This window comes from Chenopodium quinoa, unplaced genomic scaffold (genome assembly GCF_001683475.1).
Source record: "Chenopodium quinoa cultivar QQ74 unplaced genomic scaffold, ASM168347v1, whole genome shotgun sequence".
NCBI classification, from domain to species: domain Eukaryota; kingdom Viridiplantae; phylum Streptophyta; class Magnoliopsida; order Caryophyllales; family Amaranthaceae; genus Chenopodium; species Chenopodium quinoa.
The window spans coordinates 760,594-776,668 of record NW_018743332.1 but is presented as its reverse complement, the minus strand read 5'-3'; the positions used below and the strand labels follow the sequence as shown (position 1 = coordinate 776,668).

General features: G+C 29.5%; 2 protein-coding genes across 3 annotated transcripts; one reads left to right on the top strand and one right to left on the bottom strand.

Annotated features, from left to right (window-relative positions):
- The first annotated feature begins 9,959 nt into the window (after nucleotides 1-9,959).
- Nucleotides 9,960-11,147, top strand: LOC110737968. Its single transcript, XM_021918319.1, has 4 exons — nucleotides 9,960-10,326; nucleotides 10,414-10,573; nucleotides 10,676-10,804; nucleotides 10,880-11,147. The coding sequence occupies exons 1-4, from the start codon at nucleotides 10,280-10,282 to the stop codon at nucleotides 11,030-11,032; spliced, it is 489 nt and encodes a 162-aa protein (XP_021774011.1). The 5' UTR covers nucleotides 9,960-10,279; the 3' UTR covers nucleotides 11,033-11,147.
- Nucleotides 11,148-11,474: 327 nt separating this feature from the next.
- On the bottom strand, nucleotides 11,475-15,417 carry LOC110737966 (protein FAR1-RELATED SEQUENCE 5-like). Of its 2 annotated transcripts, XR_002514522.1 has the most exons (6): nucleotides 15,036-15,417; nucleotides 13,404-14,511; nucleotides 12,157-13,159; nucleotides 11,988-12,077; nucleotides 11,680-11,912; nucleotides 11,500-11,593 (listed from the first exon to the last, which is right to left on the bottom strand). XR_002514522.1 is itself a non-coding variant. In XM_021918311.1 (5 exons), the coding sequence occupies exons 1-5, from the start codon at nucleotides 15,268-15,270 to the stop codon at nucleotides 11,811-11,813; spliced, it is 2,538 nt and encodes an 845-aa protein (XP_021774003.1). In that variant the 5' UTR covers nucleotides 15,271-15,417; the 3' UTR covers nucleotides 11,475-11,810. The 2 variants fall into 2 exon arrangements, 1 of the variants encoding a protein (XP_021774003.1); XM_021918311.1 differs by having other exon boundaries at nucleotides 11,475-11,912.
- Between the last annotated feature and the right edge of the window lie 658 nt (nucleotides 15,418-16,075).

The window sequence follows — 16,075 nt, the reverse complement described above, 5'->3', positions numbered from 1 at the left end:
GGGATTTTCTCCTTTTCAGGCTCTTTTTTTCCCTCTTGTCCTTCTATGAAAATTTAATTAGTTAATATTTATATATTTTTTTAATCTTATTGAACATTCAATATTATGTAGATCCAATATGAACATTTTATGTAATAAAAATGTACATTTATAAATTTTTACCTTCTACATTTGTTGTCTTTGGAAAGACATCTTCCACAGTTTTGTCTTTAGGGCTTTTCTCTTTTTCAGTCCCTTTTTTTCCTTCTTGTACTTCTATTAAAATTTATTTAGTTAAAATTTAATTTTTTTAATCTTATTGAATATTTAATATTATGCTTTTCCAATATGAACATTTTTTGTAATAAAAATGTACATTTTAAAATTTTTACCTTTTTCCACAGTTTTCTCTTCTATTGGCCCTTTTTCTTTCTTTTTTGCTTCACCTTCAAAAGTAATAGTATTGTTAAAATTGATATTTATGACTATTAAACAAAAATATTCAATAAATATGATCATTTACCTTTCCTGATTTCCTTGCTTGCCTTTTCCATTCTTTTGAGATTTCTCATAATTCTGATTGTCGATTCTTTGTACTTTCTGTAAATGTATGATATTAACTTTGAAATATATTCATTAATTGATTAAATTAATTCAATTATTTAAATTTAAACATACTTTGGGTTTCTCTCTATGTCTAAATGTATTTCTTGCATCTTGTCCTTTAATGTTGTTATTCTTGAATCATCTTTGGGTTTTCTGATATTTCATTAAAAATATGTTTGAATTTACAATTTTGATTAGTAAATAAAAAAATGAACATATAACTTATATTACTATTGGCCATGAGCAAACTTTTTTGTACTGATTTTCAAATGAACATATAGTCTATCTAAATTGAACATTTAAGTTTTCTTACTTTTGGCCAAGACTATTCTTTACTGGATTGCTTTGCACTTTTGGTTGAACTTCTTCTTGCTTGCTGAAATCAATATTAAGAAATACTTTAAATAAAAAATGCACATAAATTGTACATAAAATATACTGTTATAAAAATGAACATTTGTTTATATAAAATTGATCATTAGTATACCTTTCATCCCTACTCTCTTTGTCAGTTGTGTTATGTGTAGCAGACACACTCTTAGTTGTTGCATTAGTAGCAGGAATGTTCTCACTTTGTTCACTTAAAAAAAACAGAATTATTTTATATAATATGATATTAAAGTATGAACTAATTTATACAATGAAGAAGATAATTAGTTATTTTGTATAAAGCTTTTATACCTTATTGTTTGATTTGTCTCTGGTGGTCTTGATTTTGACATAACAAATTTCACTCGAACCTTTTTTTTTTCACTAAAATTTTAAGAATTACCTAATAAGTTTGGTATATATATACAATGTACAATAATTGAATGTAAAAACAATTATTTTATACATATAAACTTACTTGTTTAAAGTGTATCTTTCATAACTATTACCATATTCATTTTGTTCTATAACCTTCTTTAGAGTTAATGGTTCAGATTTCCCATCTCTAAATTGAAGCAAGTGTATCACTCTAAATGGCACATCACTACATTATAAATTAATTACATGACATTAGTTTGAATGCATATCACTGAAATGATTATTATCATATTTATATATGTGCATGATGATTTAATGAAATGTATATTTGTTATTTAAATCTCAATGACTACTCAAATGAACAAATATACATATATGATCATAATTATATCTATAAATGAACATTATGAGTATCAAATATGATCATATACAATGATGTTTCAATGAAATGTACTTTTGTTTTTAAATCTCAATAAATACTCATATGAACAAATATAAATATATGATCATAACTATATCTATAAATGAACATTATGAGTATCAAATATGATCATATACAAATAACATATTAAACAAAGATAAAGCCAATTTTATCAAATACAACTAGCATATTAGACATGAACATAATATATTCTGTAAATGACTAATTACCTTGGTAGTGGAGACATTGTTAAATCCGTACCAATTGACTTGTCAATATCTTTTAAAAGTTCCGGATCTACAATTGGATCATTTTGGCGGTTTTTTTTCAATTTGTCTACTCTTGACTGAAGAGGTACATCATCATCATCGTCTCTGTTTTATTTAATAAATTGTTAATGTTTTAGTTATTTTCAGTAAAATCTTAGAACAATTACTACAATCGCAAAAAATTTTAACAAAAATTAGGTTTTACAAATAAATTCGCTCTATAATTTTCATCGCAAGAATATGAACAAATTAGGTTTTACAAAAGTTAGGGTTCATACATTTCTTCAGAAATTTTCAACAAATTACTCGTCTGTGAAGTATTTTTCTCCAAAATCATACTACAATTGCAAAAAATTGAACAAAAATTAGGTTTCACACATAAAATCGCACTATAATTGTCATCGAAAGAAAATGAACAAAATTACTTACTCTTTAGATACATTTTGCTCCGATTTTGCAGTTTCTTCTTTCATGTTCTTCTCTGTAGTGGTTTTTTGCAAAATCGCACTACAATCGCAACAAAATGAACAAAATTAAGGTTTCACACATAAAATTGCACTACAATCTCAAAAAATGAACAAAACTAACGAAATTACTTACTCTTTTTGTTGTGATTGTTTAATTTCTTCTCGAATATCAGACATTTGAAGCAATTTTGGAGTATTTTGAAGCAATTTTTCAGTGATTTAAATTGAAATTTGTTCCGATTCGTTGGGTTTGATGAGAGAGAAACTCTAGAGAAATGAAGAAGATGGTGTTTAGAGAGAGAGAATGATTTGAAATTGATTTTTTTTTTTTATTTTTTTTATGTATATATATGTGGGGTAGGGGAAGTTAGTTATGCAGTTACTGTGGTTATTGTGGGGAGTGGGTAATTATTGTGGGTTAGTGGAGGGGGTGTGGGTAGTAACTCTAAACGCTGCGTTTAGAGGGAGTGTAGGTTGGGCTACCTACACTAGGGTCTAGTGTATACCAACTAAAAATCACCTGCATGTAATACCACTTTTGTAAACCCTGAAATATTATGAAATATATGAATTTGGGCCTCAACCTTTATAAAAACCCACAACTGTGTAGTGTGTATACACTAGACCCTAGTGTAGGTAGCCCAACCTACACTCCCTCTAAACGCAGCGTTTAGAGTTACTACCCACACCCCCTCCACTAACCCACAATAATTACCCACTCCCCACAATAACCACAGTAACTGCATAACTAACTTCCCCTACCCCACATATATATACATAAAAAAAATAAAAAAAAAAATCAATTTCAAATCATTCTCTCTCTCTAAACACCATCTTCTTCATTTCTCTAGAGTTTCTCTCTCATCAAACCCAACGAATCGGAACAAATTTCAATTTAAATCACTGAAAAATTGCTTCAAAATACTCCAAAATTGCTTCAAATGTCTGATATTCGAGAAGAAATTAAACAATCACAACAAAAAGAGTAAGTAATTTCGTTAGTTTTGTTCATTTTTTGAGATTGTAGTGCAATTTTATGTGTGAAACCTTAATTTTGTTCATTTTGTTGCGATTGTAGTGCGATTTTGCAAAAAACCACTACAGAGAAGAACATGAAAGAAGAAACTGCAAAATCGGAGCAAAATGTATCTAAAGAGTAAGTAATTTTGTTCATTTTCTTTCGATGACAATTATAGTGCGATTTTATGTGTGAAACCTAATTTTTGTTCAATTTTTTGCAATTGTAGTATGATTTTGGAGAAAAATACTTCACAGACGAGTAATTTGTTGAAAATTTCTGAAGAAATGTATGAACCCTAACTTTTGTAAAACCTAATTTGTTCATATTCTTGCGATGAAAATTATAGAGCGAATTTATTTGTAAAACCTAATTTTTGTTAAAATTTTTTGCGATTGTAGTAATTGTTCTAAGATTTTACTGAAAATAACTAAAACATTAACAATTTATTAAATAAAACAGAGACGATGATGATGATGTACCTCTTCAGTCAAGAGTAGACAAATTGAAAAAAAACCGCCAAAATGATCCAATTGTAGATCCGGAACTTTTAAAAGATATTGACAAGTCAATTGGTACGGATTTAACAATGTCTCCACTACCAAGGTAATTAGTCATTTACAGAATATATTATGTTCATGTCTAATATGCTAGTTGTATTTGATAAAATTGGTTTTATCTTTGTTTAATATGTTATTTGTATATGATCATATTTGATACTCATAATGTTCATTTATAGATATAGTTATGATCATATATTTATATTTGTTCATATGAGTATTTATTGAGATTTAAAAACAAAAGTACATTTCATTGAAACATCATTGTATATGATCATATTTGATACTCATAATGTTCATTTATAGATATAATTATGATCATATATGTATATTTGTTCATTTGAGTAGTCATTGAGATTTAAATAACAAATATACATTTCATTAAATCATCATGCACATATATAAATATGATAATAATCATTTCAGTGATATGCATTCAAACTAATGTCATGTAATTAATTTATAATGTAGTGATGTGCCATTTAGAGTGATACACTTGCTTCAATTTAGAGATGGGAAATCTGAACCATTAACTCTAAAGAAGGTTATAGAACAAAATGAATATGGTAATAGTTATGAAAGATACACTTTAAACAAGTAAGTTTATATGTATAAAATAATTGTTTTTACATTCAATTATTGTACATTGTATATATATACCAAACTTATTAGGTAATTCTTAAAATTTTAGTGAAAAAAAAAAGGTTCGAGTGAAATTTGTTATGTCAAAATCAAGACCACCAGAGACAAATCAAACAATAAGGTATAAAAGCTTTATACAAAATAACTAATTATCTTCTTCATTGTATAAATTAGTTCATACTTTAATATCATATTATATAAAATAATTCTGTTTTTTTTAAGTGAACAAAGTGAGAACATTCCTGCTACTAATGCAACAACTAAGAGTGTGTCTGCTACACATAACACAACTGACAAAGAGAGTAGGGATGAAAGGTATACTAATGATCAATTTTATATAAACAAATGTTCATTTTTATAACAGTATATTTTATGTACAATTTATGTGCATTTTTTATTTAAAGTATTTCTTAATATTGATTTCAGCAAGCAAGAAGAAGTTCAACCAAAAGTGCAAAGCAATCCAGTAAAGAATAGTCTTGGCCAAAAGTAAGAAAACTTAAATGTTCAATTTAGATAGACTATATGTTCATTTGAAAATCAGTACAAAAAAGTTTGCTCATGGCCAATAGTAATATAAGTTATATGTTCATTTTTTTATTTACTAATCAAAATTGTAAATTCAAACATATTTTTAATGAAATATCAGAAAACCCAAAGATGATTCAAGAATAACAACATTAAAGGACAAGATGCAAGAAATACATTTAGACATAGAGAGAAACCCAAAGTATGTTTAAATTTAAATAATTGAATTAATTTAATCAATTAATGAATATATTTCAAAGTTAATATCATACATTTACAGAAAGTACAAAGAATCGACAATCAGAATTATGAGAAATCTCAAAAGAATGGAAAAGGCAAGCAAGGAAATCAGGAAAGGTAAATGATCATATTTATTGAATATTTTTGTTTAATAGTCATAAATATCAATTTTAACAATACTATTACTTTTGAAGGTGAAGCAAAAAAGAAAGAAAAAGGGCCAATAGAAGAGAAAACTGTGGAAAAAGGTAAAAATTTTAAAATGTACATTTTTATTACAAAAAATGTTCATATTGGAAAAGCATAATATTAAATATTCAATAAGATTAAAAAAATTAAATTTTAACTAAATAAATTTTAATAGAAGTACAAGAAGGAAAAAAAGGGACTGAAAAAGAGAAAAGCCCTAAAGACAAAACTGTGGAAGATGTCTTTCCAAAGACAACAAATGTAGAAGGTAAAAATTTATAAATGTACATTTTTATTACATAAAATGTTCATATTGGATCTACATAATATTGAATGTTCAATAAGATTAAAAAAATATATAAATATTAACTAATTAAATTTTCATAGAAGGACAAGAGGGAAAAAAAGAGCCTGAAAAGGAGAAAATCCCTAAAGAGAAAACAGTGGAAGATGAGTCTACAAAGACAACAGATCCGAAAGGTAAATAGTGGAAAATGTACATATTCATTACCTGAAATGTTCATTTATATTGTATATAGTAAACATTTGTCATCCAATTTAATAAATGTTTATTTAATCTTTTATATTTGATCATTTCATATGCAGCACAAATTGCACCTGATTTTGTTCAAATTGAGGATGAAACTTATCTTCTAGATCAAGATGATGATAAAGTTTCCACAAAACTTAGTGAGGAGACAGCTCCATCATCACAAAAAAGTGATCAGTCAACCAAAATGAAAACAAGATACAAAATGGTTGCAAGGAAAAACAAAAACAAAAGCCTTGTTGTTGTGCCAAGTGGTAGAATTACAAGGAGCCAAGGTAATCATAATACTTTTCTGTTACACAATAAATATTACACTTTCAAATATACTAACATAAATTTTTTTAAAAACAATAGATGTTCTGTTAGATGAATCTGAAAAGGGAAGCCTGAAGAAGGATGTTGAACCTGCTAAAGAAACCGCAAAAATAGGACAGAAGAGAAGAATGTCTACAAGGAATTTTCCTATTCAAAAGGAAGCTGATGCACCACCTCCAGCACCTACTCCAATAAAAAAAATGGCAGGTGCTCCTGCTGAATATCCTCCAGACCAAGGCAAAAAGGGTAAATGTTCAATCTTAATGTATAGAATGATCATTTATGATGGTATATCATTAATGTTCAATTTCAATATATAGGTGGGAAAAAGAAAAATCTAGAAGAAGTGAAGAAAACTTCTAAGGTTGCTGGCAAAAGAAAAGCAGGTATATAATGATATATTATAAATGTTCAATTTCTATATATAGAATGATCATTTGAGAAAACAATTTTGTTCATTTTATCATTTGCTTACTGTACATTTTCAATACTTAAACAAAATTATATATTTAATTTTCAGATGTCAGTCCTGCCAAGAGAAATGCTGGAAAGAGAAAAAAAATACAAGAAGTACCATCAGATGAACCCTCTCAAGATCCTACTGATGAAAGTTCTACTGACAGTGATGATGATAGTGAAGAGTCAGTTTATAGAGCAGAAGAAGAGCCTGTCAGTGAGGATGATTATGAGGTGGAGGAAGAGGAGGAAGAGGAAGAAGTAAAGCCAAGGAAGAAACAGGCAAAGAAAGGGAATTCAGTGAAGGCAAAGGTTGAAAAGGAGGAGCAAAAGATGGTACTGTATGATGAAGGAAAGATTGAAGGTAGGAGAAAAAAGAAAATGAAAACTGAAATGGTTCAAGCAATAGAAACTGATGAAGTTGAGGAAATTCAGGAAGATGAATTTGAGGAAGAGAAATCTTCAAAGAGAGGAGGACATGTGAAGTTCATTGCATGGATAAAAAAGATGACACCTACCCAAAAACAACAAATTATTGATATAGGGTTAGGATCACTTCTTGACATTAGTTTACCTCAACTTGATTAAAAGTTCTGTAACTGGTTATTGGGAAGTTTTGAAGAAAATAGCCAGTGTTTTGAACTACCAAAGAATGAAAAAATAGAAATTGAGGTAGAGGATGTTAGGGTAGTTTATGGCTTGCCTACAGGAGAAATTCCAATTGTTGAGCCAAAGTCTGATAAAATTAGTGAGGAGTATGCAGAATTTCTGAAGAAATGGAGAAAATCATGGTCAGGAAAAACTCCATCAGTGAGTCAGGTATGATCAGTTTTAAATGTTCATTTTAAATACATTAAATGATCAAAAGTATAAATGTTTTGTTCATTTTGTTTGCAGATTGTGAATGGATACATAAATGATAAATTCACCAACAACAGACCACCAAGTGAACATTTCATTACTAACTTTTTAGCAGTGGCTGTGAACTGCTTGATGAAATGTGTATCAAACAATCAATGCCATTTCAAATTTCTTTATTCTATGATGGACAAAGAAAACATAAAAAATTTGAACTGGTGTCAGTTTGTATATGACTCACTTATCAAATGTCATGTTGATTGGAGAAAGCAGCAAGGCAAGGGGTTCTACAAAGGCCCTCTTCAATTTCTGATGGTATATTCTTAGATACAAGATGTTCATTTAAATTTAAATAAATGCACTTTTTTTTTATTGTTTATGTTCTGTTCCATGTTTTCTTTTTTCTTGTAGTTGTTCTATTTTGATAGAGTTCAGAGGTTAGACAAAAGGCCTCCAAGAAAAATTCCTATCATATCTGCATGGAATAGAGACATGGTTCTTGAGAGGTTGAAGATTGAATTAGAATTGGGATTTGGGAGAGGGAAAATTCTACCAAGGATTGCTGCAGAAGTTGAAGAAAGTCCTAAGGTTATAAAATGATCACTTTTGTTAACATAAATGTTCATTTGTATAATCTGAAATGTTCAACTGCATAATTTTTAATATTCATTCATATAGGTTTTTATGGATGATTTTGTTTCCCTGGTAAAAACAACTTGTTCAAACCTGTCAAAGCTTTCTTCAAAATTGGTGAAGGCAAAGGATATCTTCCCTGGAAATGACTTGGTGAAAAAAGTTGATGAAGTTTTAGGAAAGGTGGTAGCTAGGGAACCATCAATTCTAAGCCAAGATGAAGAATTCTTTGGCAGTGAGGATTTCCTAAATGCACTTGCACAAGCTGAGAAGAATCTGATGCAAGGGTCTGAAAAGCAAACAACTGAGAAGCAAATGACTGGGAAGAAATTAACCAAAAAGGGAAAGGAAAAAGAACAAGAATATGACATCAGAAAAGCTTTCAGCTTGGGGTTGACTCCACCTTCTCCAGCCATTGGTAAATTCTAACTAAAAGAGACTATATATCCTAATTTTTATATGAAAAATTCTAAATTTGTGGTCTAAATTGTCCTAAACAGAAACAGGGCCCACCTTTTCAACACTTGGTGATATAATTGAACAACCAATAATTTCAACAAATGGTAATATGTTCATATATTTAATAATAATGTACATAAACTTAAGTAGAAATGTTCATTTCTAATTATTATGTGTAAATACTATTAACTTAGTGTATCTCCAAAATGATGATTTATAATACAGCTGGAGAAAAGGATGTGGGTAAAACTTCAGCAGCTTCAGAACAAAGAATTGAAGAATTTTCTAGAACTGGTATAATGTTCAATTAAAAAGTGTAAAATGTTCATTTACAAACAAGAAATATTCATTATTAATTGTATTATTTTGTTAGACGCAGCAACTGGTTCAAAATTTGATGCTGACACTAGGTCAGATAATGAAGGATTGCCTAGAACAGGTATAATGTTCAATTATAAATACTCAAATGTTCATTTACAAAGAAATTATATTATATCTAATTAAATTTTTTCTTAGATGCAGGATCTGGTTCAGTGGTTGATGCTGACCCTAGGTCAGATGGTGGTGAAAAAAGTGATGATCCAAAAAACACAGTTGGAGGTGGAAAACAAAACAAGGAAGATGTTTTTGAAAAAACAAAAAATGATGAAAAAGTGGAGGGGTAAAATCCTGAAGACATGTCTTACTATTAGGGTTATGTAATGGTGTAGGATAAAATATCTAGATGGAACAATTTAACTTATGTTACTATCGTGTTGTAACTTGAAACTGGTGTTTCTCAAACTATTGTATGTGTGAACATTATTTTGTTGAATATGTAATATGAATGTATGGTTTATGTTAAATCAATAGGTTTATGTTAAATCAATATCTTTCATTTTATGAATTGAAAATGATTCAGGGTGTTACATAAGAAGCTTTTATTTTATTAATATGTACTGACATTGTTTCACTTTTCAGTGAAAACAAGAAGATTGTTGCTTCATCCTCAAAAGTCACAAAAAGGTACATTATTTATATTAAGTAAATGTTCAAAAATAATAATGAACATTTTCATATACCTAAATGTACATTTGTGTTATGTAATATGACCAGGAATGATGATAAGAAAAAGTCAATTGCAGAAAAGAAGAAAAAAACTGAAAAGGAAAAGGTTGAAAGGTATAATTTCAAATTTATTTATATACACTCAAATGTTCATTTATGTTCCTCATAATTTTCTTAATTTAACAATATTTTATATTGAACAACAAGACCAAAACGCGAAAAGAAAACAATTCCTCCTGCTTTCCGATCTCCTTACTTGGTCAAGTACAAGGATCTGTTTAAAGATGAGAAAGCCATGAACCAAATTGCAGTAGACTTTGCTCTTGGTGGAAAAGATGAAAGGTAATTACTTACACTAATTAAACTTAAGGTTTAATATCTTTTATAAAAATATGTTCACATTCATATTATTAAATGTTCATAATGCAGTGCACTCTTATACTATGATGGCTTGAATCTCATCAATAGAAATGAAATGAAAACTCTTGGAGATGATGTTGAAGTGACAAATTGTGTCATAGATGGATGGGCAAGGTTTCTTAATCATAAAAAGCCGAGAAACAAGATTTATTTCTCAACAGTGCTTCATGTTAGTCTTTCTTCTTTTTTTATATTATTGATTCTATTTTCCTATGATAAATAATTGCTAAAAATTCATTTAACTTCTATATGTTTGTTTGTATTTCAACAGCACATTATGTGCACAAATAGAGTTTGTCAAGAAGGATCATCAATGAAGACAAGAATTAATGCCTTCATAGAAAGAATTGACAATGAACTGAAGTTGAATAAAATTGACAGCATTGTTGGATATAAACAGGTATTAATTCTTGTTTAATACAAATGTTCAATTACCTTCAATATATTGTCCAATAACATTATATAATTTGTTCAGGTCTTCTTCCCAGTATCAACTTCTCAACATTTTTTTCTGTTGTGCGTCAATCATATAGAAGACAAAATTCATATAATTGACAATAGAAAACTACCAAAAAAGGTATCAGTCCAAGCAAAATATGAAGAACAACCAAAAATGATGGTGAGATAATATGTTCATTTATAGTTGACTACATGATCAATTATATTTTATTAATTGTTCATGTCTTCATCACAATACAAACTTCTAAACAATTTTTACTCTTTTTTCTATCAGTTAAAAGGATTGGCAGAGTACATGAAACACCTTATCATATTTAGAAGAAATCTTTTTAGAACCTAATTGAACATTTCTTGATTGAAGAATTGGAACACGAGCACCTTGATCATTTCTTTGAACTGTGGGAGGAGTAACTTGAACATTCTGAACAGGAAATCCTTGATCATTTATTTGAACCGTAGGAGAAATAACTTGAACATTTGTTGATTGAACATTCCTGGAGTTGGATATGATCATTTCTGGATTGGTGTTTGAACAATTCTGAGTTTGATTTTGAACATTCCTGGGAACAGTAGGTTGAATAACAACAGGAGATTTTGTTGACGCACTAGTATGAATTGGAACTCTTGGATTAATTTGAGAGTAAGTTTTAACACCAGAAGCACCTTTATTTGCACCAAAATTAGAACAAGGTTGAACAGCAGAAACACCTTCAAGATTTAAATCCTTCGCCTTTAAAAAAAATTAAATTGATCATTAATAAACCAGTATATGATCAGTTACAAACACTTATACAAACAAATATGGAAAAAAAAAACCTTAGCAATAGATGAAATATCAACATCAATAGATATGATAGATGAAAGAGAGCTTTCACCAGTAGCCTACAAAAAAACCAAAAAAAAATATAAAAAATAAAAAATTAAATAAAAAAAAATTATAATATAGATCATAAATGTTCATATACCTGATCAAAATCATTGGAAATACTATGATTTGATTCCTTAGAACTAGAAGGAATTTCTTCTACAACAACTGATTTTAAGCCGACCTATATTTTTAAATTATAAAAATCAATATTAATAAAATATAAATAAAATGTTTTTTTTGGCACATTTGAATTTACCTGAGCCCGTTTATTGCTCAAAACAATCAATTCAATGGGATCACTAATAGAATTAGCATAAGTAACAGCACAACCGTTCTCATCAAGTTCCTATTTAAAAAAAAAAAACATAAATGATCATTTACGAAAACTGAAATGATCAATTTGAAAATATGAAATGATCATATACCTGTACAACTGCTTGCCCTATACCCCTTTTGTAAGGAGTGTACAGAGACTTTTTCCTCTTGAAATTACCCTTTGCCTTGTTACACTGCTTCTCCAAGGTACTCTTAGGCCTTACATTCCTCTCACCTTTAGGCCTAGCTTTTGGAGGATTCTTGATCTCAAGATCAACAATTTCAACCTCTTTAACAGGTTCACTAAAGTCAATTACACCTGATACACTCTCAACCTTTTCTTTTAACAGATTGAAATAACACTCAACCTCTGCCCTTGCATTCAAAGAATTCTGACAACTTGTTATCAACTTAACAAACTTTCTGATTGTTTGTGACCTCCAAACACTAGTAGCCACAACATTTGTCCTCAAAGTAGGTTCTTCAATACCATGACTACACATGGCAGCCTTTGTCCATCGTTTCATTATATACTCTTGTGGAATATTACGCACACAATGCAAATGATATACTCGAAGAGAATGAGAACAAAGTAAACCAGTCTCACTAAAGTACATGCATGTGCAACAAATTGCATGTGTTTCCTTATTAAAAACAACTTCATGCTTAATTATATCCTTCCCAGGCCTCCAAAGAAGATATGAATATTCTGGAAAACGCAAACCATTATCAACATGATCATAAGCTGTCCCCCTAATGAACTCCTCTTCAAAAAGAACATAAGCTTGAATAGTGTACAATGATCTTGCATGATCTAATATACCAATATTAGCAAAAGCTAGGTGCCTATTACCCCTCAGAGTATTGTAATCTCTTGCACCTTCCTTACTTCTCCACTCAGAAATGACATCAAGAAAAACATGATAAAAATCACATAAACCTTGAGTCTTATTAAGACGTTGTGAAACTGACTTATTAGTAGTTTCACTACGTTGAGAAGACAATATACCACCAGACCAATACTTCTTAGAATAAGCAGGACACCACATTTCCTTTATTTTATACAAATCACATAACCAATCATCATTTTCACATTTGTATTTATCACACATCCTGTATAACAGAAATGATCATATATTAATTTAAAAATGAACAAAATATAAATTAAAATATGTACATTTGTGTAAAGAATAATGATCATAAACAATATGGACACTAATAATATTATGATAACATACATAACAAAGTAAATTGTATGATCATATGTAAAACACTAAATGTTCATATATATATCACATAATAATCAAATATATCACATGATAAAAATAAAAAATAAATACAAAAAACAATAATTTACCTTTTCCAGAAATATTCAAATTCAGCAGGAGTTTCACAATACTTCAAAAGATATCCAAACAAATCTGTAAAGCCTTCCAAAGCTCTCAATGCTCCAATGTGTTTCTTAGAATTTTGTTCAAGATGCCATACACATAAACGATGATGAACAGTTGAAGGAAAAATGTTTCTTATACCCGCTGCAATCGCTTGTGCTTGATCAGTCATAATTGTAATGGGACTTTTCCTCCCCATTGAGTGCAAAAATGTATCAAACAACCAATCAAAAGACTCGGTGCGCTCATTAAGAATAAAACCCATACCAAACATGACATTGTTACCATGATGGTTCATCCCAACAAATGGAGCACATATCATTCCATATTTATTAGTTCTATAAGTTGTATCAAAAACCAACAAATCTCCAAAGTAATGATAATCTCTCATCATCCTACCATCACGCCAAAAAAAACTAACTAAAGCACCACTATCATCTTGTTCAAAATCATAATAAAAATCTGTCTCATCCACATGTCTCTTGGCAAAATATTTAATCAATTGGTTACCATCACATCCTTCAATTTGGGCAGCTTTTTCAGATGACAATGCATTATAAGCATCAGAAGCAGTAAAACAAAGATTAGGAGATCCCCCAACCTCCTTCTTTAGAACCCTCAAAGAATCAGTAACTTTGACTCCACTCAATTTCATTGTTGAAATGAAAAGAAGCTGCTCTTTATTCACATCTCTTTGAGACCTTATCAAATGCCTTTTTTCAGGAGGAATCATAGCATGATTATGAACCATTTCATGTCTTGTACATGTATAGACCCCTAAATGATCAATATGAAACTGCACAAAAGCTAAACAACCAGTTCGATGATCCAACTTCTCATAAATCCTTTTATTCTTACACTTATTATCTTTGAATCCCTCATTACAACAAACAAATCTTTTCATCAAAAAAGAATCATCTCTTCTTCTCTTACTCTTCCCAATTCGAATTCCAAAACCTTTCCTAAAAGCATATTCATTATACGCTTCGAAAGCTTCATCTTCAGATTTAAATTCTTTATCCTTTAATTCAGACTGTTCTGCTTCTAAATACATAATATCATCATTTTTTTCCACTGCACAATATACAATTATAAATGATCATAAAGAGTTTCATGAATGAACAATAACAAATAAGTAAAATGTTCAATATCAAAACAGCACATGATCAATTGCAAAAAGAATTTCAGCACATAATATTTTGAACAATATTTTCATTATTTACCACTACACATAATATCGATATAAAAATGTAAAAATAAATGATCAAAAATGACTTTAAGACTGAACATAAACACATTAGTAACAATGAATAAGAAAACATAAACGATTAATTGAAAGTATAATCTACAAAATATACGACAAAAACACACAATTCTAAAACACAGAGAAAACAACAAATGAAACAACAAATGAAGCAACAAAATGTTCATACAAAGTACAACAATCCAAAAACGTTCATCATAATGTAATCAAAGTAGTAAATTCAAAAATCGAAAGTGAATAATAATACATCAATTAAGTTCAAATTAACAGAGCATTATAACAGAACAAATTAGGGATAATTAAAAATTGAAAAATTATGATCACAATTACTCACATTGTTGCACAAACGAATCAACGAAACGAAGTCCAGAAGGAAACACACGCTCGCAATCGCGATCAAAATCAACGCAATCTCCAGATGCAGAATTCGCCATTGATGATCGGTAACAATTAACGAATTCGTTCAAAAAATCAAATGAAGAAGATGAATTAGCGAGAGAAAAATGTAGATCAAAAATGGAGGTTGGTTGATCAATTGAAGAGAGAGAAAAAATAGGGTTTAAAATCATATATATACATAAATTGAATAATAAGAATCAAAGGAAAAAGGAAAAAAGAGGAAGAAAAGAAAAAAAGAAAAAAAGGAAAAAAAAAAAAAAAAAAAGGAAAGAATCGCAAAAGGGAACTCAATACCAGCTACAAAACGACGTAGCATAGGGGGGTGTAGGGAACACACCCTACACTAGGGTGTAGGGTAAAATTTTCAGGTGATTTTGTAGCAAAGGCCTGAGAGGCCCTATGTCAAATATGTCGAACTCATTGTGGGTCTACATAAGTCGGTTTAAATGCATATGAGAATAAGAGAGATGAGCGGTTTACATTCTTTTACCGAGATAGTACATGAAATTTTTTGAGTCTGATGACTTCACTTTCATATTTGAACCAAAAATCGGGGTAAACTAATAATCTAGCTGAATCTGATAACTACAATGAATAGCCCAACGAGATCCTCTGTTGTCTTGATCTTGTAGGTGAAGTCGGATACCCTTAGCGAATATAATAACAACAAATCCACCAATTTATCCACCCCTTGACCTTCCAATTATAAATCGTCCATAGCCTTGGCATATAACTCTTGCCATATTTACTGATACCCTTGTCTCACTTAGAATCAGTATGTCGGGAAGGTGGACTGAAATAACATGGTTGAAATTTCCTATAAATGTTTTCCTTGCCATATCACAACAATTCCATGCCACCATTCTTACAGACTCTTGATTGCCATCTTTGGTACTGACTTGAAACATTGTAGTAATTTTCCTCCCGTCTAATGGGTTGTTTGTCACCATATTGGAAACAAATGACAGACCATAA